Source organism: Pongo abelii, chromosome 18 (genome assembly GCF_028885655.2).
Source record: "Pongo abelii isolate AG06213 chromosome 18, NHGRI_mPonAbe1-v2.0_pri, whole genome shotgun sequence".
Lineage (NCBI taxonomy): Eukaryota > Metazoa > Chordata > Mammalia > Primates > Hominidae > Pongo > Pongo abelii.
The window spans coordinates 24,051,651-24,076,485 of record NC_072003.2 but is presented as its reverse complement, the minus strand read 5'-3'; the positions used below and the strand labels follow the sequence as shown (position 1 = coordinate 24,076,485).

General features: G+C 49.2%; 1 protein-coding gene and 1 long non-coding RNA gene across 3 annotated transcripts; one reads left to right on the top strand and one right to left on the bottom strand.

The window, feature by feature from the left end:
- Positions 1–7,918: 7,918 nt before the first annotated feature.
- On the bottom strand, positions 7,919–14,266 carry LOC129047294 (recQ-mediated genome instability protein 2-like). Its single transcript, XM_024241447.3, has 2 exons — positions 13,940–14,266; positions 7,919–9,068 (listed from the first exon to the last, which is right to left on the bottom strand). The coding sequence occupies exons 1-2, from the start codon at positions 14,232–14,234 to the stop codon at positions 8,920–8,922; spliced, it is 444 nt and encodes a 147-aa protein (XP_024097215.1). The 5' UTR covers positions 14,235–14,266; the 3' UTR covers positions 7,919–8,919.
- An 85-nt stretch (positions 14,267–14,351) lies between these two features.
- LOC134760377 (uncharacterized) lies at positions 14,352–24,806 on the top strand. 2 transcript variants are annotated; one of them, XR_010137730.1, is made up of 3 exons: positions 14,358–14,570; positions 20,884–20,990; positions 23,315–24,806. It is a non-coding gene; the product is annotated as an uncharacterized LOC134760377 (long non-coding RNA). The 2 variants fall into 2 exon arrangements; XR_010137729.1 differs by having other exon boundaries at positions 14,352–14,570; positions 20,884–24,806.
- Positions 24,807–24,835: the final 29 nt, after the last annotated feature.

Genomic DNA, 24,835 nt, shown 5'->3' with positions numbered 1-24,835 from the left:
GTAGTCACATGAGGCTCCCAAATGCCCCTTAGGGCACTGTCCCTATCCTCTGCAGGAGCCACGTGAGGGCGGTGAGGACTGGCTGTGGAATTTGAGGCTTCTAAGTCCTGGCCTCCCAGGGCCTCAGGTGTCTTACCCATGTGTGCTATTAACGTGATGTATCACTTGATGTTAACCTTGGCCAGCTGGCTGAGGCAGTTTGTCAGGGTTTCGCCACCGTAAAGTTACTCTTTTATCCCCCTTTCCATTCTGGAAGGAAGTCACTGTGCACAGCCCACACTGGTGGAGTGGGAGGCACCCTACACTTTTATTTACTAAGTTTGGCAACTCTGCCTCTCACACCAGCACACTCCAAGTACTCCACAGCTCCATGAGGCTGGTGACAATCACATTAGACAGTGCAGCTCTATTTTAGAACATCAAGAAAAAGTACCCAAACATCAGTCACTCAAGTACCACTCTACTATTGTTTACTTAGTAGTTTTCTGTAAAAGGGCTCACTTTTTTTTCCCCCCGAGATGGAGTCTCATTCTGTCGCACAGGCTGGAGTGCAGTGGCGCCATTTCGGCTCATTGCAAGCTCCGCCTCCCGGGTTCAAGCGACTCTCCTGCCTCAGCCTCCGAAGTAGCTGGGACTACAGGCACCCACCGCCACACCCAGCTTATTTTCGTATTTTTAGTGGAGACAGGATTTTACCATGTTGGCCAGGCTGGTCTGGAACTCCTGACCTCAGGTGATTTGCCCGCTTTGGCCTCCCACAGTGCTGGGATTACAGGCATGAGCCACTGCATCCAGCCACAGGGCTTTTTAAAAAGGGAACTTGGTATCACTACCTTGCAACGGCACAGCATAAAGATGGCCCTGGACGTCCAAGAGGTGGAGCAGCCCTGTTCCTCCGCATGGGCTTTTTCCATCCTTCCTTTCTTCTCCTCCTCAGAAGCCTGCGGCATATGCATGGTCCTGGTACTCAGGACTCCAGGGTCCCCACCTGAGAAAGCCTTACGCCAGTTCACAACCAGTGCCACAGGCAGCTCTGACCCCTCCTGTGACCAGGTATCTCTGGGTCAGGAAGCTGTAGATCTGTGGCTGCCAAGCCTGGTTGATGACGAGACTCACTGGAGAGCTTTCTAAAGGCTTAGACTTCCCTGAGCCTCCAGCACGTGGATACTAATTAAAGATATGGGTAGGGACCAGGTTAAAAACAGCCCAGGTGGAGCTGATAATCAACTACTTTTGACAACACTGAGTCCTACATGCAGGACGACCAGGCTCAGCTGTGCTCTGGGAAAACCTTCACCTGAAGTAATGCACAGCTGTCTGATGGACGACCCCAGGGCAGGCACTGACTCTCTTTTTTTTCTCTTGAGACGGAGTCTCAGTCTCACTCTGTCACCCAGGCTGGAGTGTAGTGGAACGATCTCGGCTCACCGCAACCTCCGCTTCCTGGGTTCAAGTGATTCTCCTGCCTCAGCCTCCCGAGTAGCTGGTACCACAGGCGTGCACCACCATGCCCGGCTAATTTTTGTATTTTTGGTAGAGACAGGGTTTTGCCATGTTGGCCAGGCTGGTCACGAATTCCTGGCTTCAGGTGATCCACCCGCCTCGGCCACCCAAAGTGCTGGGACTACAGCTGTGAGCCACCACTCCCAGACTGACTCACTTTCTAAAATGAGCAGTACCCGCTGGAGGAAAGCGTGTAGCTCGGCATCTTCCCAAGCTCACAGGACGTGGAATTCGGTGCTGACAGGCCCTTTGGAGAAACTCCTTTCCCTGTCCTGTGTGAGCAGGAGGAAGGGAGGCTTGGCAGTTTGGTCTTTCTGGGTGTACAGCCTCATTGTTTCTTCCTTATCTGTCTTGCCCATATTACATCTCAGGTCCCTTGGATCAGGGACAGAACTAGACTGTGCTCCTCTGGGTGGCCACCCACTGCACTTTAGGGCCTGATAACTGGTTTAGTGAGTTCCAGGTTCACAGAGGGAGACGAACTGCTCAGGATGGGTCATACCCAAAGCCTCCCCAGCACCAGATTGAGGTGATTAGGTGACGAGATTGAGAGCAGATTTGGGACTCTTGAGTTGATGTTATAATGGGATGAGACCTTGGAGCAGGGTGAATGTATTTTGTATTTGGTATGAACACACATCTTCGGGGTCTAGTAGGCAGAATGTCCCTCCCCACACAACGATGTCCACGCCCTAATCCCCAGAACCTCTGAATATGTTACCTTACGTAGCAAAAGGGACTTTGTAGATGGGATTAGTCAGGGCATTGGGATGGGGAGATTAGCTTGGATACCCAGCTGAGCCCAATCTAACCACACAAGTTCTTAAAAGCACAGGACTTTCTCAGGCTTAAAACAGGAACGATAAGGAGGAATGGGAGGTCCAAGAAGATACCATGCGCACAGGGGGCAGCCACGTGTCTCGTTCACCTCAAGTATCTGGAGCCTGGAACCCATCAGGTGCTTGGCGACAGAAAGGCCACTAAAGTGAACTTTGAAGCACCAGATTCCAGTTAACAGTCATGCAGACGAATTATTTAACCTCTCTGACCCCACATCATCCCTTCTCTATGGATATCAGAAGGGCAGTGAAATAACCCACCCAAGGTCATCCACTGAATGAACAGTGGGGCTGGCCCCACTGCAAGCCCCTCAGAACCCATCTGGTTGCCAAATCCAGCACTCTCCCCACCCCCACCTCGGCTTGGCCATAATGGGCAGAACTCCTGGGTAGACAGGGGTGAAGTTCCTCATGGCCCCATTTTGATCCTTTGCTCCATTCCGTGCCCTTGTTTTCTGGTGACGGGTTGTCAAATCATTTTCTGTGCATAGACCAGCAGGGGGAGCCAGCGCCCGTGTAGAGACCATCAGCTCGCAGAGCTGCCCTGGGGAAGAGCTGCCCTAGGGAAGGGCCTGGTCCTGGCCACCCACAACAGTGTCCTTAATGACAAGGGGCACCTATTGGTTCACTACCTGGCTCTTCGGCTGCCAGGTAGATGCCCCTGGAAAAAGGACTTCATCTCCGTGGCTGCAGTTTTCACAGCTGTGAAAGGGGATGGGAAACGGACCTTCCAGGTGTACTGGGACAGTAAAATGAAGCAACTCATGAGACAGCTTCCAGCACAGGCCCTGGCACTTAACTCTTAGTTGAATTTGCATTCTTTTATTTTTATTTTATTTTATTGAGACAGAGTTTTGCTCTGTCACCCAAGCTGGAGTGCAGTGGCGTGATCTCTACTCACTGCAACCTCCATCTCCCAGGTTCAACTGATTCTCCTATCTCAGCCTCCCAAGTAGCTGGGATTACAGACACACATCACCACACCTAGCTAATTTTTTGTATCTTTAGTAGAGACGGGGTTTCACCATGTTGGCCAGGCTGGTCTTGAAATTCTGACCCCAGGTGATCTGCCCACCTCCGCCTCCCAAAGTGCTGGGATTTCAGGCATGAGCCACCGCACCCAGCTGAACTTGCATTCTTTACCAAGAGACGTTCAGTCAATCTCAAAGGACTCATTTCAGATTCTGCCCAAACCACATGAATCGTTTTTTGGACTTGGCTGTCTCGCTCCTTTTCCTCCACCCTTTTATGTCTTTCCCAAGTCTTTCCTCTGTACTTAAAGAGCACTCCCCAACAGTCTAGCCAGCACCCTCAGGCCCGCTATAAACTACACAGGGGGCCCAATTCAAAAGGCCCTACTAAGCAGGGGGCTCCTTTCATCTGAAAACTGCTGCAGGCAAAGTGTAAATTTAAGACACTGTGCCTTTGCTTGTATATTTCCTCTGTCTTCCAGCCTAAAACCCAGCCAGTCCTAACACTGACTGACTGCCCATGTATGTTACATAAGACCCCATGCTGGGCAGGGATACTGAGATAAGTAAGACACAATCACGACATCACTGGAAGCACCTCCAACAGGGACAGAGATAGCAACAGATGATTTCAGAACAACGTATGTGCCTGTCTACAAAGATCCACTCTCAGGAGTGGATCTTGGGATTCCGTTCCCAAGAACTTACCCCGTACCACCCTTTGAAGGATGAATTGTCTCCACTTCACAGACTGACTTCCAAGGCCAAAGTCAGACAGGAACGGGCAGGACCAGGACTGGACCCCAGGTTTGACTAACATCACTGTCTCCCTTATCGCAAGGAGACAGAGGCCCCTTGAAGATGTCCTTTCGCAGGGGCTCCAAAATATCTACTAAATGAAGGTCATTATGACTGAAAATGCATTTTTCCCCTTATCCTTGCAGCAGGCAGCTGCTCTGTAAGTTTCGGCTGTAGCCGGATGTTTAGCAACAGCAGCCCTAGCCCATCTGCTGGCCAGCAGATCGCAGGGTTGTCACCCTTGGAATTGGAAGGCATTCTACACACAGTGTGTCTTCCAGGTGCTTTTTCTCCTCAACCATGAAACCACACACCCACAGGCCAGACAACAAAGTGCTCAGTTACTTCACATGGTCATTCTTTCCTCTTCCTGCTTCACCTGATGCAGAAGAATTTGTCAATAAAACTTGAGCATTACAAGAATATGCAACAGAAAGAATTAGAGAACTTGGCAATCCAAAAGCTGCTAAATGAAGGTTTTCTCCATTTGGGGCATAATGTAAAGCAGTTCCAAGAAAAGTGAAGTCACAGCCACGGTTGCTTATTTTCGGTTTTAGAAAAAAGCCAATGTGAAAGGGGAAGCAGCTCTGCCCCAGCACACAGCCTCCATTGTCTGGTGGGGGGCGCTTCCTGATAAACCAACTTGGATTTGGCACCAGAAACCCAAAACCTCTGACATGTTTTCATTTGGTGATGTCAGGGAGGAAACTCAAGCCGAAACAGTGAAAGTTATTAATATTCAAAGAAACCACACAGCTCAGCTAACATGCTGAGGCAACACTCTTCCAGCACCAAGCCACCAGCATTTCTGAGGGGACTGTCAGAAAAAACACACAGTGCCCTCCTTTTCCTACCTCCATTCCCCAACACAGTCCTGAGATGCATTATTGCTCAGGCCACCATGTCAGCCCAACTAGCATTTTTCAATGGACATTACTTACCCGAAGTTGGGTGAGGACAAATGGGGTGGGATATGGTACAGGTGGTTTTCGGCAGCTTGGGTCTGTTTTCTAGCACACAAGCAGGTTTCGCCACAGTAGGGCAGACTTCAGGTTAACATCTTGGGAGTCTACCACACATCCAGCTCAGGGGCTACTACTGGGTGCCCCATAATAATTTTGTGAACAAGGTTTGCTTTTTTTGTTTTTTGTTTTTTGTTTTTGAGACAGAGTCTGGCTCTGTCGTCCAGGCTGGAGTGCAGTGGCACGATCTTGGCTCACTGAAACCTCCGCCTCCCAGGTTCAAGAGATTCTCATGCTTCAGCCTCCAGAGTAGCTGGGATTACAGGTGCGTGCCACCATGCCTGGCTAATTTTTTTGTATTTTTAGTAGAGACGGGGGACTGTGTTGCCCAAGCTGGTCTTGAGCACCTGGCCTCCGCTGATCAGCCTGCCTCCACCTCTCAAAGTGTTGCAATTACAGGCATGAGAAACTGCACCCAGCCATTGTGACTAAGTTTTAACCTAAGAATCCTGTAACAGAGATCTCATTGTCTGCACCAAAATTAAATTTAAATGCAATTAAAAGCAACTGATTGAATGACCCAGCCAGGGAGAACACCTAGGCAGACATGATGATGAAATGGAATGTGGTGTCCCGGATGGGACCCTGGAACAGGAAAGAACATTAGGAAAAACCCAGAGAAATCTGAATGAAGTACAGACTTGGGTTAATAACATCTCAATATTGGTTCATGAATTTTAACAAATGCACTGTACTAACATGTTAATAATAGGGGAAGCTGGGTACAGGTATATGGGAACTCTTTGTACTATCTTTGCAATTTCTCTGCGTGTGTGTGTGTGTGTGTGTGTAGACAAGAACATACTGATCCTCCCAGCAATAATGATTTGGTGCCTACTAAGTGTCACATACCATGTAAAAGTGATCTACACATATCTTCATTTATTCCTCACACCAGTGCTACGAGCTGGGCATAATCTGCATTTTACAGATAAAGAAACTGAAGAATGGAGAGGTTAGGTACCTTGCTCATAGTCACACGGCAAGGTTAGTTGCAGATGAAGTGCTCAAATTCAGGTTGACAGGACGGCAAAGTTCCTGTTAAAGCTCAGCAATATTGCCTGAAAAATCCCAAACTGTGAACATAAAACAGTTCAAAACAAGCTTCTTGTGGGCAACAAAAATGATGCACACTTTCCAATCTGCCTGGCTTTAAAAAGAAAGTAGTTTAAAAGCACAGCACACCCAAGACACTGACAACACTCAGAGCTGGAGACGATGTGGAACAGTGACTCCCCTTCATTGCTGGTGAGAATGCAAAAGCAGACTGGCAGTTTCTACAAGGCTAACCATAGGTTTACCATATGGCCCAGCAATTGCACTCCTAGGCATTTACCCCAATGAGCTGAAAACTTAGGCCCACACAAAACCTGGGCATGAATGTTTACAGCAGCTCTATTCATAGTTATCAAAGACTGGAGTCAAGATGTCCTTCAATAGGTGGATTAGATAAAACTATGGTACATCCATACAATGGAACATTATTCAGTGATAAAAAGAAATGAGCTGGCTGGGTGTGGTGGCTCATACCTGTAATCCCAGCACTTTGGGAGGCCAAGGTGGGAGGACTGCTTGAGCCCAGGAATTTGTGCCTGTAGTACCAGCTATTCAGGAGGCTGACATGGGAGGATTGCTTGAGTTTGGGAGGTTGAGGCTGCAGTAAGCTACGTTCGTGCCACTGTACGCCAGCCTGGGTGACAGGGCAAGGCCGCATCTTAAACAAACAAACAAAAATAAAAAGCTCAAAATAAATAAATAAATAAATTAGCTGGGCATGGTGGCACACATGTGTAATCCCAGCTACTCAGGAGGCTGAGGCGGGAGAATCGCTTGAATCCGGGAGGCAGAGGTTGCAGTGAGCAGAGATCACACCACTGCACTCCAGCCTGGGTGACAGGGTTAGACTCTGTCTCAAAAAAAAAAAAAAAAAGTCCCTAAGGAATTCTTCATGTTTCTATCTTGTAATAAGCACGGGCATTTAGTGAAAAAAAAAAAAAAAAAAAAAGCTAACAAGCTGCAAAAAGACCTGGAGGAGTCCAGACACAATGGCTCACACCTGTAATCCCCGCACTTTGGGAGGCCGAGATGGGAAGATTGCTTGAGCCCAGGAGTTTGAGACCAGCCTGGGCAACATGGCAAAACCTTGTCTCTACAAAAAATACAAAAAAATCAACCAGGCATGGTGATGCGCACCTGTAGTCCTGCTACCTGAGAGGCAGAGATGGGAGAATCACCTGAGACTGAGAGTTTGAGGCTGTGGTGAGCTGTGATTGTGCTCTTGCACTCCAGCCTGGGCAAGAGTGAGATTGTCTTAAAAAAGAAAAAAAAAAAAAAAGATATGGAGGAATCTTATATGCATAGTAAATGAAAGAAGCCAGTCTGAAAAAAATTACTTACTGTATGATCCAACTATGTGATATTCTGGAAAAGACAAAACTGAAAAGAAAGATCAGTGATTGTCAGGGTTGGTGGGGAGGGGTGAATAAGGGGAACCCAGAGGATTTTTAGGGCAGTGAAACTATTCTGGATGATATTGTAGTGGTGGATACACGTTATTATGCATTTGGCAAAATCCACAGAATGTATAAGAGAAGGAATGAAGCCTAATTTAAACTAAACTTTAGTTCATAAGAATGTAATGTTGGTTTATCAAATGTACCATCCTAATAAAAGATGTTCACAGCTGCAAAAACTGGGAGTGGGGTGTGAGTGTGGAGTATATGGGAACACTGTAGTTTCTCCTCTATTTTCCTGAACACCTAACACTGTTTTCTTAAAAGTTATTAAAAAAAAACAAACCATACAGCCTATTAAAAAATTTATTAGAGGTAGAATATCAATAATCCAGGTGAAAGTCTACAACCATGTCAGAACATAATCTAACTCCTTTGATATTTACAATCTCAAAAAATTCAGGCATGGGTACTAAGCAGACAGCAGAAACCCAACATTCAAAACAATCACTGCAAAAAGTCATTCCATACAAAGACAAAAGAACTCTACACCAGGAGGCTCACCATGTCTCGCCCAAAGTTATGAAGCAGAAGTTTAGCTAATGCCTGAAATGCATCCTTTATCTTGATGCTTTTCATTTCAACAAGAAATTCTGAAAATGTCTCAATATCTCTGAGTAATGGAAGAAGGTATCACCTTCTCTAGCTAGGAAAAGGGATAGAGCTGCATCTAAATGTTTGAGTGGTCTTCCGAAGCAGAAAGGGAGCTGTTGTCTTTCAGGGGCCGCCATGCCTGCCGTTAGGAAATGCCATTTGACTTGCACACTGGTTATGGTAGTTGCTGATGAAGAAGATGAGGAGCCAGGATGTCATTCCTTTTTTACACAGTCTGTCTTCCTGCCCATAACCACACTTTAATCACCATGGGCAATGACCGTACTTAAATTTTGCATTGTAAAACAGGGACGCAGCAGTAATGGAAAAAGTATCATCACTCATAAAATTTGGAAAATGCAACATGAGACTTCTGTGCCTCAGAGAGAGAGAGAGAGAGACAGAGAATTAACACACACACACCAGGAAGGAAAAAGAAACACAAGCATCTGCTTTTCACAGCAAACACAGGCAAATCAAGGGGCAGCAGAGGCTGTGTCACTGAAGTATCCCAGGATTTAAACATTCCTACATCCGGACTCCTTGGTCAACCAAAGCAAGGCTCTCTGAAAAACTTTTGAAAAATACGCATTGAAAAATGTCCATGAAATCCACATCATTATAAGCTTCTAAATAGTTTCAGGATTTTGGTTGTTTTTAACGACAGTTCCAACATTATCTAAGGAATATTCCTGTGTAAATCTTCTACCTCCAGCTCCCACATACTTTCATGGATGGGATTATCAGAAAGGTCTGTCATCTTCACAGCCTGCAGGCAGGGCTCAGGGCTGCAGGCCTGAACCACTCCCATCACCATCACATACTTTCCTAGAAAAAGAAGAAAAGCCCATAGTAATGTTCTTTTTTTCTTTTGAGACAGAGCCTCACTCTGTCGCCCAGGCTGGAGTGCAGTGGTGCAATCTCGGCTCACTACAACCTCCGCATCATGAGTTTAAGCGATTCTTGTGCCTCAGCCTCCTGAGTAGCTGGGATTACAGGTGCCTGCCACCATGCCTGGCTAATTTTTGTATTTTTAGTACAGATAGGTTTTCACATGTTGGCCAGGCTGGTCTTGAACTCCTGACCTCAGGTGATCCACCCACCTTGGTCTCCCAAAGTGCTGGGATTACAGGTGTGAGCCACTGTACCCGGCCATCTTCTTTGGTTTCTGATTTTACTAGACCAAACAAAACTGTCATGTAAAATGTAACCACGCCCAAGGAATGGAGGAGATGCTCCCATCAGAGCCAGTTATAATTAGGTGGCTCTGAGGCAGGGGCAGAAAACCTCAGCTTTCCTCTAATCCCGTTCCTTGCTCAATGCTAGAGTATGTGACTGGTTTCTATGCACAGGACACATCTTCTTTCTGCAGACACCCTCTGACAGTTACTAAGCAATCCAATTTTCCCTCCACATTGCCGAAAAGCCTGGGCAGGCAGCCCCCCGCCCCATTGTTCCAACTGCTGGGACCTATCCCTGCCACCTCCTCCAGCACATACAAGTAAATCCACATAAGGGCCGGCTGCCACCAGGATGATCTAATGACATATTAACTGTGACTCTCTACCCATTCCCTTGAGGAAGTGACTCTCCTTGAAAGCAAAACTTGAAACTTGGCCAGTCTCAACCACACAAAACCTGATTGTGTAAAAGAAAACTCCAAACGCTGCATGAAGGACAGGCCTGGTGCCAACCCCGCTGCCTGCCTCGTGAGGCTTTCATTGCACTGCACGTGGGGCCTGGGGCTTTGACTGAAGGAAGTCAGGCAAGCTGACCCCTGATCCTGCCGTTCAACCCCAGGCAGGATGTGTTCAAGTATCTCAGAACTCCCCCCCACATTCCAACTGGGTCCCTCTGTGACAGAGGCTAGTTCTGAAAATGCACTTGCCATCCCCTCTGAATGGGCTTAAAGTGCTGGTAGGGTTGGAACACACAGAAGTAGAACGACTGAAGGCCCAGGAAGAGAAGAACAAGCCCAAGGGCATTCCAACCGGGAGAGGGGAGGGGAACAGGAGCTCTACTGGGAAGGCACACACAGCCAGCCGGATGAACTCAAAGGCATGCGATGGGACAAATTGGCCCTGTAGGTTCTACCCATACCCTCTCCCACTCCAAAGCAGCTCTCCACTGTCTCTCCCTCTCCTTCCCGCATCCCCACCCCGCAGTTGCCATGACCATTCCAATGGCTCCAGCCCATCTCCTGCCAGCTTCCTCCCCTTAGAAACCATCCCCACCCCACTGCTGCAGTCAACATTCTCGAATCCTCCTCCTGTCTCCAGAACTCAGTTGATCCAAGCGCGATCTAGGTAAGCATGGTTTCTCTGATTCTCCTGCAGACAGAAAGCAGCTTGAGGGCAGGAAGAGCTTCTCCTTCAACTCTGCCTCTTCAGCACCTTAGGTTTATGGAAACAAACTCCTGGATGTTCCAGAGGAAGAGGAGGTGGAGGAACAGCACTAGAGCAGCAGTGCAGTGAGCAGAGTTCAAGGCCATCTTGAAGCAGGCAGGTCCTTCCAGACAGCCACTGAGGCTCATCAGGATAGAGCCCCTCCTACCTTCCACCGCTGCCCCAGGCTCCCCAAAGGCATGCGGCTCTATCGCCTTCAAGCCTTTGCACAGGCTGTTCCATGGAGCTGCACAATCTCCTGCCACTGCACACAGACAGAGAGTGCCCAAGTGTCCCAGTTTTAACACTGAAAGTCCCATGTCCCAGGACCCTCTCAGTCCCAGGCAACCCAGGAGGGTTGGTCCTTACAGATAACTCCAATGCATCCTTCAGGGCTGCCTCTTCCAGGAAGCCTTCCCTGAGCCCTCAAACCTAGATCAGCTGTCCCTCCTCTGCGCCACCTCACTCTTGCCTGCAATGTTACTTTGTGTTTTAGTGGACTGCTTACCTCCCTGCCTCCCTGATGGCAGTGACTCAATTTTGTCAAGCTTGACTCATTATTAATTAACAAGAGGAAATGACACGGCCCCTGCCAGCTGGCATTCAGGCCAGTGGGTATGTCAGACAGATTCACCAATGCCCATGGGTTCAAACACCGAAGTATTTACTAGATGCCAGGCTTATGCCAGGGCTGAGACCAGATAGGAGACTGCCCCAGCCTGCCTGCAAGGTGCTTTGCCTGCAAACCAACACACCAAGCAGCACGGGTTACTTGCTGGGCCAAGGCTAAGGCCAAGGGTTGGCAAACTTTTTCTGTAAAGGGCGAGATAAATATTTTGGGCTTTTCCCGCCATAGGGTCCCTGTCCCAAATAAAATTCTAGCTGTGGTTGGGACAGCGGCCCAAGACATTCTGTAAATTACCAATGTATTCCAATAAAACTTAACTTATGAACACTGATGCTTGAATTTCATATACTTTTCACATGTCGTGATTTTTTTTTTCAACCGTTTAAAAATGTGAAATCCTGCCAGGTGCAACGACTCACGCCTGCAGTCCCAGCACTTTGGGAGGCCAAGGTGGCCAGGAGCTCGAGACCAACCAGTCTGGCCAACACGATGAAACCCCATCTCTACTAGAACTACAAGAATTAGCCGGGTGTGGTGGTGCACGCCTGTAATCCCAGCTACTCGGGAGGCTGAGGCACGAGAATCGCTTGAACCCAGGAGGTGGAGATTGGAGTGAGCCATGACTGCGTCACTGTACTCCAGCCTGAGAGACAGAGCGAGATTCTGTCTCAAAAATAATAATAGTAATAAATAAACATTTTAAAAGCATTTTTAGTTCGCAGGACACATGAAAAGAGGAGGCCTGTAGTTTGCTGACCCTGTCCTAGACAAACGCTGGGGCTGAGAGCAGGCATACAGAGGGAAGGCTGAAGGGTAAGGCTGTGGGGGGGGAACAGGAGCATGTGGCAGTAAACGAGTCCCCATATTTTGCACTCTCACTGTGAGCCAGGCGCAGTACTAAGGCAGTTGTTTACTTATTGAATCCACACAACAGGCAGGAATGATTAGCTCCTTTTTACAAAACAGTACAAGTCCAGAAAAGTTAACAAAAGTGCTCCAGGTAGCTCAGCTGGGAAGGGGTGGAACCAGAAATTCGACCTAAGCCTGTCCAAGTCCAAAGCAGCTCAGGCCAGACCACTGACCTATCTGCCTCTAGTTAGACTCCAAGACTGAACAGGAAGGGCCCTTAGGAATGAAGTGATCTTGGCCTGATTTCCCAGGGGAGGGAGCCTCAGACCTCCTCAGCTTAGACCGCACATCCTCTAGAAGCCTCCCTGGGCCACTCAGCACCTTGCACATCCTCATGGCTCCCCAGGGATCAGCAATCCTCTGGGACATTTGCTCACCGCCTGTCTCCCAGCAGACTTTATCTGGGTCTGGGCTGCAGCCCAACACTGCACATGGGGGGCTGATGTACAACACGTGCTCAATTGACATCCCAGGGAACAAGTGAGATGGATGCCCACTGCCTGTCACTCAAGACAATTGGTTCTTGGAGCACTTACGTGTCAGGCACTGGGCCAGATGCTGAGGATACAGTTGTCAGGACCACACAGCTCTGGCCCTCCAGTAGCTTGGTCTGGCCCAGTGGTTCTCAAAGTATGGCCCCCAAACACCACGTGTGGTGGGTGGTGCAGGCCTGTAGTCCCAGCTACCCAAGGAGGCTGAAGCAGGAGGACTGCTTGAGCTCAGGGCCAGCCTGGGCAACATAGTGAGTCCCTTATCTCAAATAAATAAAACATTTAACAAGTCGAAATTATGGTCCCCAGACCAGCAGCATCAGCATCACCTGGGAGCTGGTTAGAAATACAAATTTCCAGCCCCAACTAGACCTCCTGACTCAGAAACCCTGAGGGTGGAGCCCCAGCCATCCCAGCTTTAGCAAGCCCTCCAGGAGAGACTGATGCTGGCTCAAGTGAGAGCAACGGTGGTTTAAGAGAGGAAGCAGGCAGGGCGCAGCGGCTTACGTCTGTAATCCCAGCACTTTGGGAGGCTGAGGTGTGCAGATCACTTGAGGCCAGGAGTTTGAGACCAGCCTGGCCAACATGGCCAGTCTCTGCTAAAAAATACAAAAATTAGCCGAGTGTGATGGCACATGCCTGTAATCCCAGCTACCCGGGAGGCTGAAGCATGAGACTCGCTTGAATCCAGGAGGTGGAGGCTGCAGTAAGCTGAGGTCGCGCCACTGCACCCCATCCTGGGCGACAGAGTGAGACTCCGTCTCAAAAAAAAAAAAAAAGAGAGAAGAGGCAAACATGAGTGAGCTACAGCCCAAGACAGTTCAATTAAGCAGAGGTACAGGAGGGTCTCCCGTTCCTAGGGGCCAGGGAGGACTTCCCTGAGAAAGGTACATTTGAGTTGAGACGTTAAGGATGAGCAGAAGTTTCCCAGGAAAGTATTTCCCAAAACTTGATGGAGAACAAGGATATCAATTGGGAGAGGGGGCTTGTGACAAATGCAGGTGCCCGAGTCCCTCCCCGGAAGATTCCCACTAGGGGTGGGAAAGTCCCAGGAATCTGTATTTGTTAAAGGGACGGCAGGTGGTGCTTATCATCAGATCAACTTCACCAAGGAGGGACCGGAGCAAGGGTACCCAAGCGGGGACCCGCAGGGGCAGAGGCCCGGAGGAGGGCTAGACCCACCCCGCCCCGCCCCGCTTCGAGTGTCAAGAACGAGATCGAATCTGGCCTCGGCAATTTCTCGGCGGACAGCAGGGAAGAGGGCGCCCAGTGAGGCCCGGGCATTACCTGGGACTAGACAGGGCCGCCCGCGCGGCACCCGCTCCAGGCCGCGGACCGAGAAGTCCCCGCTCGGGTCCCGCAGCCGCGCCTCGCCGCGGTCCGCCATTACTACCCTGCCCTGCATCCACACGGCCGCCAGGTCCAGCGGCCCGCGGCCCGCCACCGCCCGCGACAGCCGCCACGCGCCCGGGCCGCCCTCCGCGTCGCGCCGCAGCTGCTCCGCCAGCACCTTGAGTGGCGGCGACCTAGGCAGCCGCACCCCCGCGGGGCCGCCTGAGAACGAGTCCCCAGCCGCCGCCATTCTGCCTAGCTGCCGCTTTCCCGCCAACTTTGAGAAACAGTGGGGCCCGGCCCGCAGCCACCAATCAGGAGCGCGCTGGCAGAGCCGGCCAATGGTCGACGTCAGAAGGCGGGACCGCCGGGCGAAGCGGCCCTCTCTAGCAGCCAGGAGTGCGCATGCGTAGATAAAAGTAAATAAACGCCCTCAGGAATGAACGGAGGAAATGGGTTAAACGAGAATAAATAATTGAAGGCAGAGAGGTAAAGAACTTCCTCTTTCAACGCATCTCAAAATTTGGCGTGCATGCAGATCACCTGCAGAGTATGATTATTCATCTTTACATTGCCTTGTTTTGAGGTTAGTAAATACTGAAACGAATTAAGAGTCCGTCTTTATTGGGAGTGATCAGGAATCCAGTCAGGAGATAAGGCTCCAGTCAGGAGATAATCCAGTCAGGAGATAAGAAGGGAGACGGGAAGAGCTGGCAAACCTGCCCTTTCTTTTATTATTATTTTTATTTATATTTTAATAGCATCACATAATTTTAAGGTTAATAAAATATATTGCTATTTTTCAGAAAAGAAATGCACATTTATTGTAAAAAAAATAGAAAGGGAAAAAATGTAGAATAAGAAAATAATTGTAAAAGCCGCTTATAGATATCCACTGTTAATTTTGGGGTATATTAGCCTTTAGGCTTTAAAATGTGTGTGTGTGTGTGTTGTGTGTGTGTTTGTGTGTGTGTGTATTTTTTTTGAGACAGGGTCTCTGTTGCCCAGGATGGAGTGCAGTGGCACAGTGACGGCTCAATACAGCGTTCACCTCCCGGGCATAGGTGATTCTTCCACCTCAGCCTCCGGAGTATCTGGGACTACAGGCGTGCACCACCACGTCCAGCTAATTTTTGTATTTTTTGTAGAGACAGGGTCTTACCATGTTGCCCAAAGTGGTCTGGAACTCCCGGGATCACGAAATCCTCCCTCCTTGTCCTCCCAAAGTGCTGGGATTACAGGTGTGAGCCACCACACCTGGCCTATTACTGATATACAAATAGTGTTTTGTATATTGTTTTCACTTAATAATGAACATTTTTCTGTATCAGCAAATATCCATCTGCTTCCACTTGAATAACTGCATAATACTCGATTTATCTTATCACATATTAAACCAATATCCTGTAGTTCGACATTAAGGCTATTTCCAATTTTTCACTTTATAAATATAGCCACTGTGGACCTACTTAAAAGATAAATCTTTTTTTTTTTTTTTTTTTGAGACAGAGTCTCGCTCTGTCACCCAGGCTGGAGTGCAGTGGCACGATCTCGGCTCACTGCAAGCTTCGCCTCCCGGGTTCACGCCATTCTCCTGCCTCAGCCTCCCAAGTACCTGGGACTACAGGCACCCGCCACCATGCCCGGCTAATTTTTTTTTTAGTAGAGACGGGGTGTCACCATGTTAGCCAGGATGGTCTCGATCTCCTGACCTCGTGATCCACCCGTAAAAGCTAAATCTTTGTGCACATCTTTCAAATAAAATTCCCAGGAATCTCTCCCTAAAAGTTGGATGTCCCCAGTCAGCAAAGTCCACAAATCCTAAATCAGGCAATCCTTAAAGTCAAGGTCAGTTCTTAAGAGAGACTTTGAGTTCCCAGGGCCTCCTGCAGTACCAGGCATTCAGAGAGTATTCAGCAAGAGCTTGATTTTTTTTTTTTTTTTTTTTTTTGAGACAGAGTCTCTCTGTGTCACCCAGGCAGGAGTGCAGTGGCGCGATCTCAGCTCACTGCAACCTCCGCCTCCCGGGTTCAAGTGATTCTCCTGCCTCAGCATCCTGAGTAGCTGAGACTACAGGTGGGTGCCACCCGCCTGGCTAATTTTTGTATTTTTTAGTAGAGACGGGGTTTCGTCATACTGGCCAGGCTAGTCTCAAACTCCTGACCTCGTGATCTGCCCGCCTCAGCCTCCCAAAGTGCTGGGATTACAGGCATGAGCCACCGCACCCAGCCAAGAGCTTCATTTTTATAAAATTGAACCAGGTTCTATTGTAAGAACTTTGTAGAAAGTACCCCATGTACCCCCACAGACCCTGAAAAGTCTGTTCTACACAGGTGAGGAAACTGAGGCTTAAGGAAGCTAGAGGGCTGGCCCATAGACTCTCAGTAGCCTCTATGAGGTTTTGGCCTCTACACCTAATATGGTTTGGCTGTGTCCCCACCCAAATCTCATGTTGAATTGTACTTCCCATAATCCCCACATATCGTGGGAAGGACCCGTGGGAGGTAATTGAATCATGGGGGCGGATACTCCCATGCTGTTCTAGTGATAGTGAGTGAGTTCTCACAAGATCTGATGGTTTTATAAGGTGCTTTTCCCCCTTTGCTCAGCACTACTACTTCCTGCTGCCACATAAAGAAGGACATGTTTGCTTCCCTTTCTGCCATGATTGTAAGTTTCCTGAGGCCTCCCCGCCCTGCGGAACTGGAGTCAATTAAACCTCTTTCCTTTATAAATTACCCAGTCTTGGACAGTTCTTTAGAGCAGTGTGAGAACAGACTAATACAACACCTCAACCCTGACCTATAAAGTAACCAGGCTCCTAGGCTGAGAAGGGAGCAGGAACATTAACCAAGAGAGAATCCAACCCGTTCATGCCTGGTGGGTCCTCACTGACCTTCCCCCACGGTACCTTAAGGACAGAGAAGTGATGGGGAAGGGAGTTAGGGTGAAGGCAGAAGCTCCCAGACTTCTTGTATGAGCCTGGGAATTCCCCATCATTCCCTTGGCCTCCAGATTCCCTGCACCCGCTCCCACAAGCCCAACACCATGTTGCTGGCAGAGTGATCTTTTCAAAACACAAGTCTTAGCATGTCAGCACCGGGTTTATAACACCTTGATGATGTAATCCACACATCTGGAATGTGAGCATTCCAGGCAGAGGGAACTGCACATGGAGGGGCCAGACAGGGGAGAGAAAGCAAGAAGCATGTAGCAAACTGCCAGTAGTTAAGAATGGCTGGGACACAGAGTAGAAATGGAGGACTGGGGATAGATGAGTCTGGCCCTACATAACCTGCATTATCCCCATTTTACACATGATGAAACTGAGGTTCAAGCCAATGACAAGCCTGAAGCCACATGGCTAGTGAATGGTAGAGTCAGAACTCAAACCCAAATCCATCTGACCCCAAACTTCATGTATCTTGAACTACAGGCTCCATCTCACTGTTCACACTCTCACCCACCTCCACCCATCAGAGGTGCCTCTAGACCTTTGCTTGTGTTGTTTGTTCTCTGCCTGACATGCCTCCCCCTCAATCACTCTCAGTTGAAACCTGGCTTAGTCATCAAGTGCCTGCTCACCAGCAAGACTTCTTCTGTTCAGGGAGCCTTTCTTGAGCCCCACCACTGGAATTAACCTCTTCCTTCCAGACCAGTTTGCTGGTGCTCCTAATCCACGGTTTCCCAACCTCAGCCCTACCGACACTGGGGCTGGATAATCTTTGTCGTGGGGGCTGTTGTTTGCACTGCAGGATATTGAGCAGTACCCCTGCTTTCCACCCACTAGATGCCATGGCACCCTCCTCAAGTTGCAACAATCAAAATATGTCTTCAGACATTGCCACTGTCCCCTAGGGTACTAAATCACCTCTGTGGAGAACCACTGTCCTAAGCTACAATACTCACTGCCCTCTGTTTTGAACCATAAATAGTTGTGTCTGTGTCTGTCTTACCAGTAAAGCCTGGGTTCTCAAACTAAGTTGTCAGCAGCAGACAGACAGGTAACCCTGGTGTAGCAGGGGCAAACCGGCCTTCTGATGTCCTGGCAACAGGGGTCCATCACACTCAGCCGGTGGTTGTCACGCAGGACTGTGGGCCCATTGTTGCTAGATCTGATTTTTCAAGACATTTTCTTTTTTTCGTTTGTTTTTGTTTTGTTTTAGATGGAGTCTCACTATGTTGCCTAGGCTGTAGTGCAATGGCACAATCTCAACTCACTACAACTTCTGCCTCCCAGGTTTAAGTGATTCTCCTGCCTCAGCCTTACAAGTAGCTGGGATTACAGGTGCCTGCCACCACGCCCGGCCAATTTTGTGTATTTTTAGTAGAGATGGGGTTTCACCATGTTGGCCAGGCTGGTCTTGAACTCCCTGCCTCAGACGATCCACCTGCCTTGGCCTCCCAAATTGCTGGGATTACAGGCGTAAGCCACCGCGCCCGGCTCAAGACATTTTCGTGTATAATTTCCATGTTTAAAAAAAAAATGCTGGCAACCAATTCAATTCTGAAACAAAGGAACAAAAACAAACCATGTGCCCCTGAAAGTCATCCATGGACTGACTCTGGCCTGTGGGCTTCCAATCTGCAAACTCTCTTCAGAACGTGACCTCTGCTCCAGGCACCAAGGCAGCCTGCATGTTCACTAATGTGCAGCTCCTTAAATTTCCTGCAAAATAGCCAAGGGGCTGTAGTGTTTCACCAGCTCCAGGAGTTGCAAAATCGGCATTTTAAATTACAGTCATGAGCAGACAACTGGGGTCTGTTGACACATGTTGGGTAAGCCTCCCCTCTAGGGAGGATTATCCCCCCTCCCCCACACCACAATCCATCACCCTCACACTCAGGCCTGAAGCAACCCCCTGTACCAGCCTCCCCTAACTCCAGCTTCCCAGTGAGATAAAAGATCCTTGGAAGGGGGTTTCCTACCACCTGCACCAGTGAGGACAAAGGTAAGGTGAGAGGAATTGTAGGCCTTGGCTTTATCCTCAATCTGCCCGTTCACCAGTTCCCAGGCCAATCAGGCCAAAAATGCTTCTGGTTTCCAGAAACAACCCTACTGCACTAAGAAAAGGGGTTGTTCTGGGTGGGGCGTGGTGGCTCACACCTGTAATCCCAGCACTTTAGGAGGCCAAGGTGCGTGGATCATCTGAGGTCAGAAGTTCGAGACCAGGCTGGCCAACATGGTGAAACCCTGTCTCCAGTAAAAATACAAAGATTAGCTGGGCATGATGGCACACGCCCCTAATTCCAGCTACTTGGGAGGCTGAGGCAGGAGAATCACTTGAACCCAGGAGGCAGAGGTTGCAGTGAAATACAAAGTAAAATACAAAGATTAGCTGGGCATGATGGTACGTGCCTGTAATTCCAGCTACTTGGGAGGCTGAGGCAGGAGAATCACTTGAACCCAGGAGGCAGAGGTTGCAGTGAGCTGAGATCATGCCACTGCACTCCAGCCTGGGTGACAAGAATGAAACTCAGTCTTGAAGGAAAAAATAAAATAAAATAAAATGGGTTGTTCTGGAAGGGTATCCATACAGTGACATCTTCAAAATAGCAAAAGCTGTTATTAGTTGAGCCCTTACTATGTGCCAAGCACCATGCCAGGCACTTCATGTGCAGAGACTCAGTTATTCCTCATGACAACCCGAAGAAGTAGATACTTTACTTCAGCCCAATTTAGAGATGAGGACATTGAGGCTTGGACAGGTGATGTGACCTACCCCAGACCACACAGCTAGGAGGAGGTAGAGCCAGGAACCCATCCCCACCCTGGAGCCTGGCCTGGTGAGCTAATTTTTAAATTTGTTATAGAGACAAGAGAGACAAGAGTCTCCTTATGTTGCCCAGGCTGGTCTCGACCCCCTGGCCTCAAGTGATCATCCCACCTCAGCCTCCCAAAGTGCTGGGATTACAGATGGGTGCCACCGCACCTGGCCTCTAAGGAGGGTTTCATTATAAACCTACCCTGAAGGGAGGGAATCTGATTTTATGAGAGGGTATAGCCTGGTGAGGCCTGGATGACCTCTGGAGGTAGGGGCTTGTGCCTGGGCTGAGACCTAAGGGACAAAGGGCAGACATGAAGTTGCCCCAGGCAGAGGGCACAGTGTGGGCAAAGTCAGGAAGTGACAGGGCTTGGATCACTCCAGGAAGAGAGAGGAGTCGTGTCACAGGAGCTCGAGACCCAGACAGTGAGGCAGGCAGGCAGGGACCAAGTTTGGGCACAGCCAGGGAGGCAGGACAGGGCATGGTGGGGCCAATGGAATCATTACCCAAGACGGGGATTTTCAGGGAAACAGCTTAGATAAGGCCAGGCGTACAGTAGCTCCCACCTGTAATCCCAGCATTTGGGGAGGCTGAGGTAGGAGGACTGCTTGGGCCTGGGAGTTCGAGACCAGCCTAGGCAACATAGTGAGACCCCATATCTACAAAAACTTTAAAAAAGGACTTTGTGTTCCTGTAGTAGCATACTTTGGAGGTTGAGGTGGCAGTATCATTTGAGCCCGGGAGTTCAAGGCTAAAGTGAGATGATTGAGCCATTGCACTCCAGCCTGAGCAGCAGAGAGATATGCTGTCTCAAAGGAAATACAAATTAAAAAATCCAGCTGAGCATGCTGGCGTGTGCCTGTAGTCTCAGCTACTTGGGACACTGAGGTGGGAGGATCGCTTGAGCCCAGGAGTTCAAGGCTGCCGTGAGCTATGATTGTGCCACTGCACTCCAGCCTGGGTGACAGAGAAAGACCCTGTCTCTTAAGAAAAAAAAAAAAGAAAGAAAGAAAACTTAGATAAGAGGATGCTGTGCCTCCCTGGGGGTCTTCAGTCACCCATGGTCCTGGCAAGAGAGGAGGGCCAGGAGAGAGCTTCACCCACCTGCTGTCCTGCCCATGTGACATCCGCAGGTGCTGCCATGGCCACGACTGTTGTTACACTCGAGCTGAGGAGGCCGGCTGCAGCCCCAAGACAGAGCGCTACTCCTGGCAGTGCGTCAATCAGAGCGTCCTGTGCGGTGAGTCCCCAGCACCACCATGCCACACACCCCAAGTATCCCCTGGGCATCCTGGCATAGCCAGATGACTTCCCTGCCCCTGTTGCAATAACTACTGCTTCCAACTCTCTATAGACAACCCCTTGGGTATATCTAATGTAAGTGACATTTATTTTATTTATTTTTTGAGTCAGAGTCTCGCTCTGTCACCCAGGTTAGAGTGTGGTGGTGTGATCTTGGCTCACTACAACCTCTGCCTCCTGGGTTCAAGCGATTCTCATGCCTCAGCCTCCCAAGTGGCTGGGACTACAGGCATGCACCACCACGCCCAGATAATTTTTGTATTTTTTTCAGTAGAGGTGGGGTTTCACCAAGTTGGCCAGGCTGGTCTCAAACTCCCCACCTCAAGTAGTCTGCCCGCCTCGGCCTCCCAAAGTGCTGGGATTACAGGCATGAGGCATAGTGTCCGGCCCTAATGTGAGTGATCTTTAACACTGAGCACTTGAAAAAGAAAACCCTGAAGAAACCTAATTCTTTGATGTCTGGACGACAAGGAAGAAGACAGAAATGGCATCAGATAATAAACAATGTAAATGTTTATCAGAAAGGGGCTGGGGGTAGGGACCAGAAGGAGGATCGCTTGAGGCCAGGAGTGCATCTCTACAAAAAAGTTAAAGGATTTTTTAACATTGGCCAGGCGTGGTGGCACACATCTGTGATCCCAGCTACTTGGGAGGCTGAGGTGGGAGGATCGCTTGAAGCTCAGGAGGTTGAGGCTGCAGTGAGCTGTGATCGAGCCACAGCACTCCAGCCTGTGTAACAGGGCAAAACCAGTCTCAAAAAAAAAAAAAAAAAAAAAAAAAAAAAAAAAAAAAAAAAAATTTTACTTAACCAACCACTTCTAAAGATATTTAAAAAAACCCCTGCAATTAAAAACCTCAGGTCCCTCAGGGCAATCTTACCAGATTTTGAAACAAAGCAATAACATAAGGACTGTAGTGTTTTATTTTTATATTATTTATTTATTGTTTGTTTTTGGAGTGTGGGTTTGTTTGTTTTTTGATATTTTTGTTTGTTTTTTTTGAGACAGAGTTTTACTCCTATTGCCTAGGCTGGAGTGCAATGGCGTGTTCTTGGCTTACTGCAACCTCCACCTCGGGTTCAAGTAATTCTCCTGCCTCAGCCTCCTGAGTAGCTGAGATTACAGGTGCCCGCCACTACACCTGGCTAATATTTTTGTATTTTTAGTAGAGATGAGGTTTCGCCATGTTGGCCAGGCTGGTCTTGTACTCCTGACCGCAAGCAATCCACCCGCCTCAGCCTCTCAAAGTGGTGGAATTACAGGCGTGAGTCACTGCATCTGGCCGTGGTATTTATTTTTAAGATTCCATTTTGGGCCGGGTGCTGTGGCTCACACCTACAGTTCCAGCACTTTGGGAGGCCAAGGCAGGTGGATCACTTGAGGCCAGGAGTTTGAGAGCATCCTCAATGGTGAAACCCCATCTCTACTAAAAATACAAAATTACCCTGGTATGTTGGTGCATGCTTGTAATCCCAGCTACTCGAGAGTCTGATGCAGGAGAATCACTTGAATCCAGGAGGCACAGGTTGCAGTGAGCCGAGATCGCACCACTGTACTCCAGCCTGGGCAAAAGAGTGAGACTCGATATCTCAAACAAAAACAAAAAGAAATAGATTCCATTCTGATGTATGGCATTTTCCATTTATAGTTTCCCTTCAAATAAATAAGAAAGCTAAAACAATGAAAACAACTAGGAAGTGAGTAATGGTACAGGGAGAATGTAGATAAGGCTTGAGTTTCGGCAGCGAGACTCAAAGTTATCTGAAGAGCTAGTCATGATCCAGACCACTAGTTCCATCCCTTTTTTTCTATTTTCTGTTACTTGAAAATAGACATAACAGGCTCAGTGCTGTGGCTCACTCCTGTAATCTCAAGACGGACAGATGGCTTGAGCCTAGGAATTCAAGACCAGCCTGGGCAACATGGTGAAACCCTATCTCTACAAATAATACGAAAACTAGCACGGTGTGGTGGTTTGCACCTGCAGTCTCAGCTACTTGGAAGGCTGAGGTAGGAGGATCACCTGAGCCCAGGGAGGCTGAGGCTGTAGTGAGCCAAGATTGCACCACTGCACTTCAGCCTGGGCAACAGAGTGAGATCCCGTCTCAAAAAAAAAAAAGAGTAAAGACAAAAAGAGGCTGGGCGTGGTGGCTCACACCAGTAATCCCAACACTTTGGGAGGCTAAGGTGGGCGGATTACGAGGTCAGGAGTTCCAGATCAGCCTGGCCAACATGGTGAAACCATGTCTCTACTAAAATACAGGTGGGTGCTTTTAATCCCAGCTACTCAGAAGGCTGAGGCAGGAGAACTGCTTGAATCCAGGAGGTGGAGGTTGCAGGGAGCTGAGACTGCACCAATGCACTCCAGCCTGGGCAACAGAGTGGGACTCTGTCTCAAAAACAACAACAACAAAAAAGAAAATAGACATAACATAAAATTAACTATGTTAAAGTGTATAATTCAGTGATACTTAGTATATTCACAATGTCATCCAACCACCACCTAAACATTTTCATCACTCCACCTCGAAAAATCCCTTTCCCCTTAAGCAATCTGTTCCCATTCCTCCCTACCACCAACACCTCTGCCCGGCCGCCCCGTCTGGGAGGTGAGGAGCGCCTCTACCCGGCCGCCACCCTGTCTGGGAGGAAGTGAGTAGCACCTCTGCCCGGCCGCCCCGTCTGGGAAGTGAGGAGCGCCTCTATCTGGCCACCCTGTCTGGAAAGTGAGGAGCGCTTCTGCCCGGCTGCCTCGTCTGGGAAGTGAGGAGCACCTCTGCCCGGCCGCACCGTCGGGGAGAAGAGGAGAGCCTCTGCCTGGCCACCCAACATCTGGGAAGTGAGGAGCGCCTCTGTCCGGCCACCCCGTCTGGGAGATGAGGAGCACCTCTGTCCGGCCGCCCCATCTGGGAGGTGAGGAGCGCCTCTGCCAGGCTGCCACCCCGTCTGGGAGGAAGTGAGGAGCGCCTCTGCGCGGCAGCCCCATCTGGGAGGCGAGGAGCGCCTCTGCCCGGCCTCCCCGTCTGGGAGGGGAGGAGAGCCTCTACTCAGCCACCCATCATCTGGGATGTGAGGAGCGCCTCTGCCCGGCCACCCTGTCTGGGATGTGAGGAGCACCTCTACCCGGCCACCCATCATCTGGGAAGTGAGGAGCGCCTCTGCCCGGCCTCCCCATCTGGGAAGTGAGGAACACCTCTGCCCAGCCGCCCTGTCTGGGAGGTGTACCCAACAGCTCCAAAGAGACAGCGACCATTGGGAGCGGCCCATGAGGATGATGGCAGTTTTGTTGAAGAGAAGAGGGGGAAGTGTGGGGAAAGGAAGGAGAGATCAGATTATTGCTGGGTCTGTGTAGCAAGAGGTGGGCATAGGAGACTCCATTTTGTTCTGACTAGGGAAATTCTTCTGCCTTGGGATGCTGTTGATCTATGGCCTTTCCCCCAGCCCCCTGCTCTCTGAAACATGTGCTGTGTCAACTCAGGGTTAAATGGATTAAGGGCGGTGCAAGATGTGCTTTGTTAAACAGATGCTTGAAGGCAGGATGCTCTTTAAGAGTCATCACCACTCCCTAATCTCAAGTACCCAGGGACACAAACACTGCAGAAGGCCGCAGGGACCTCTGCCTAGGAAAACCAGAGACCTTTGTTCATGTGTTTATCTCCTGACCTTCTCTCCACTGTTATCCTATGACCCTGCCACATCCCCCTCTCCGAGAAACACCCAAGAATCACCAATAAATACTTCATAAAAAAAAAAAATTTCTGGAATTCACATTTTAAAAATAAAA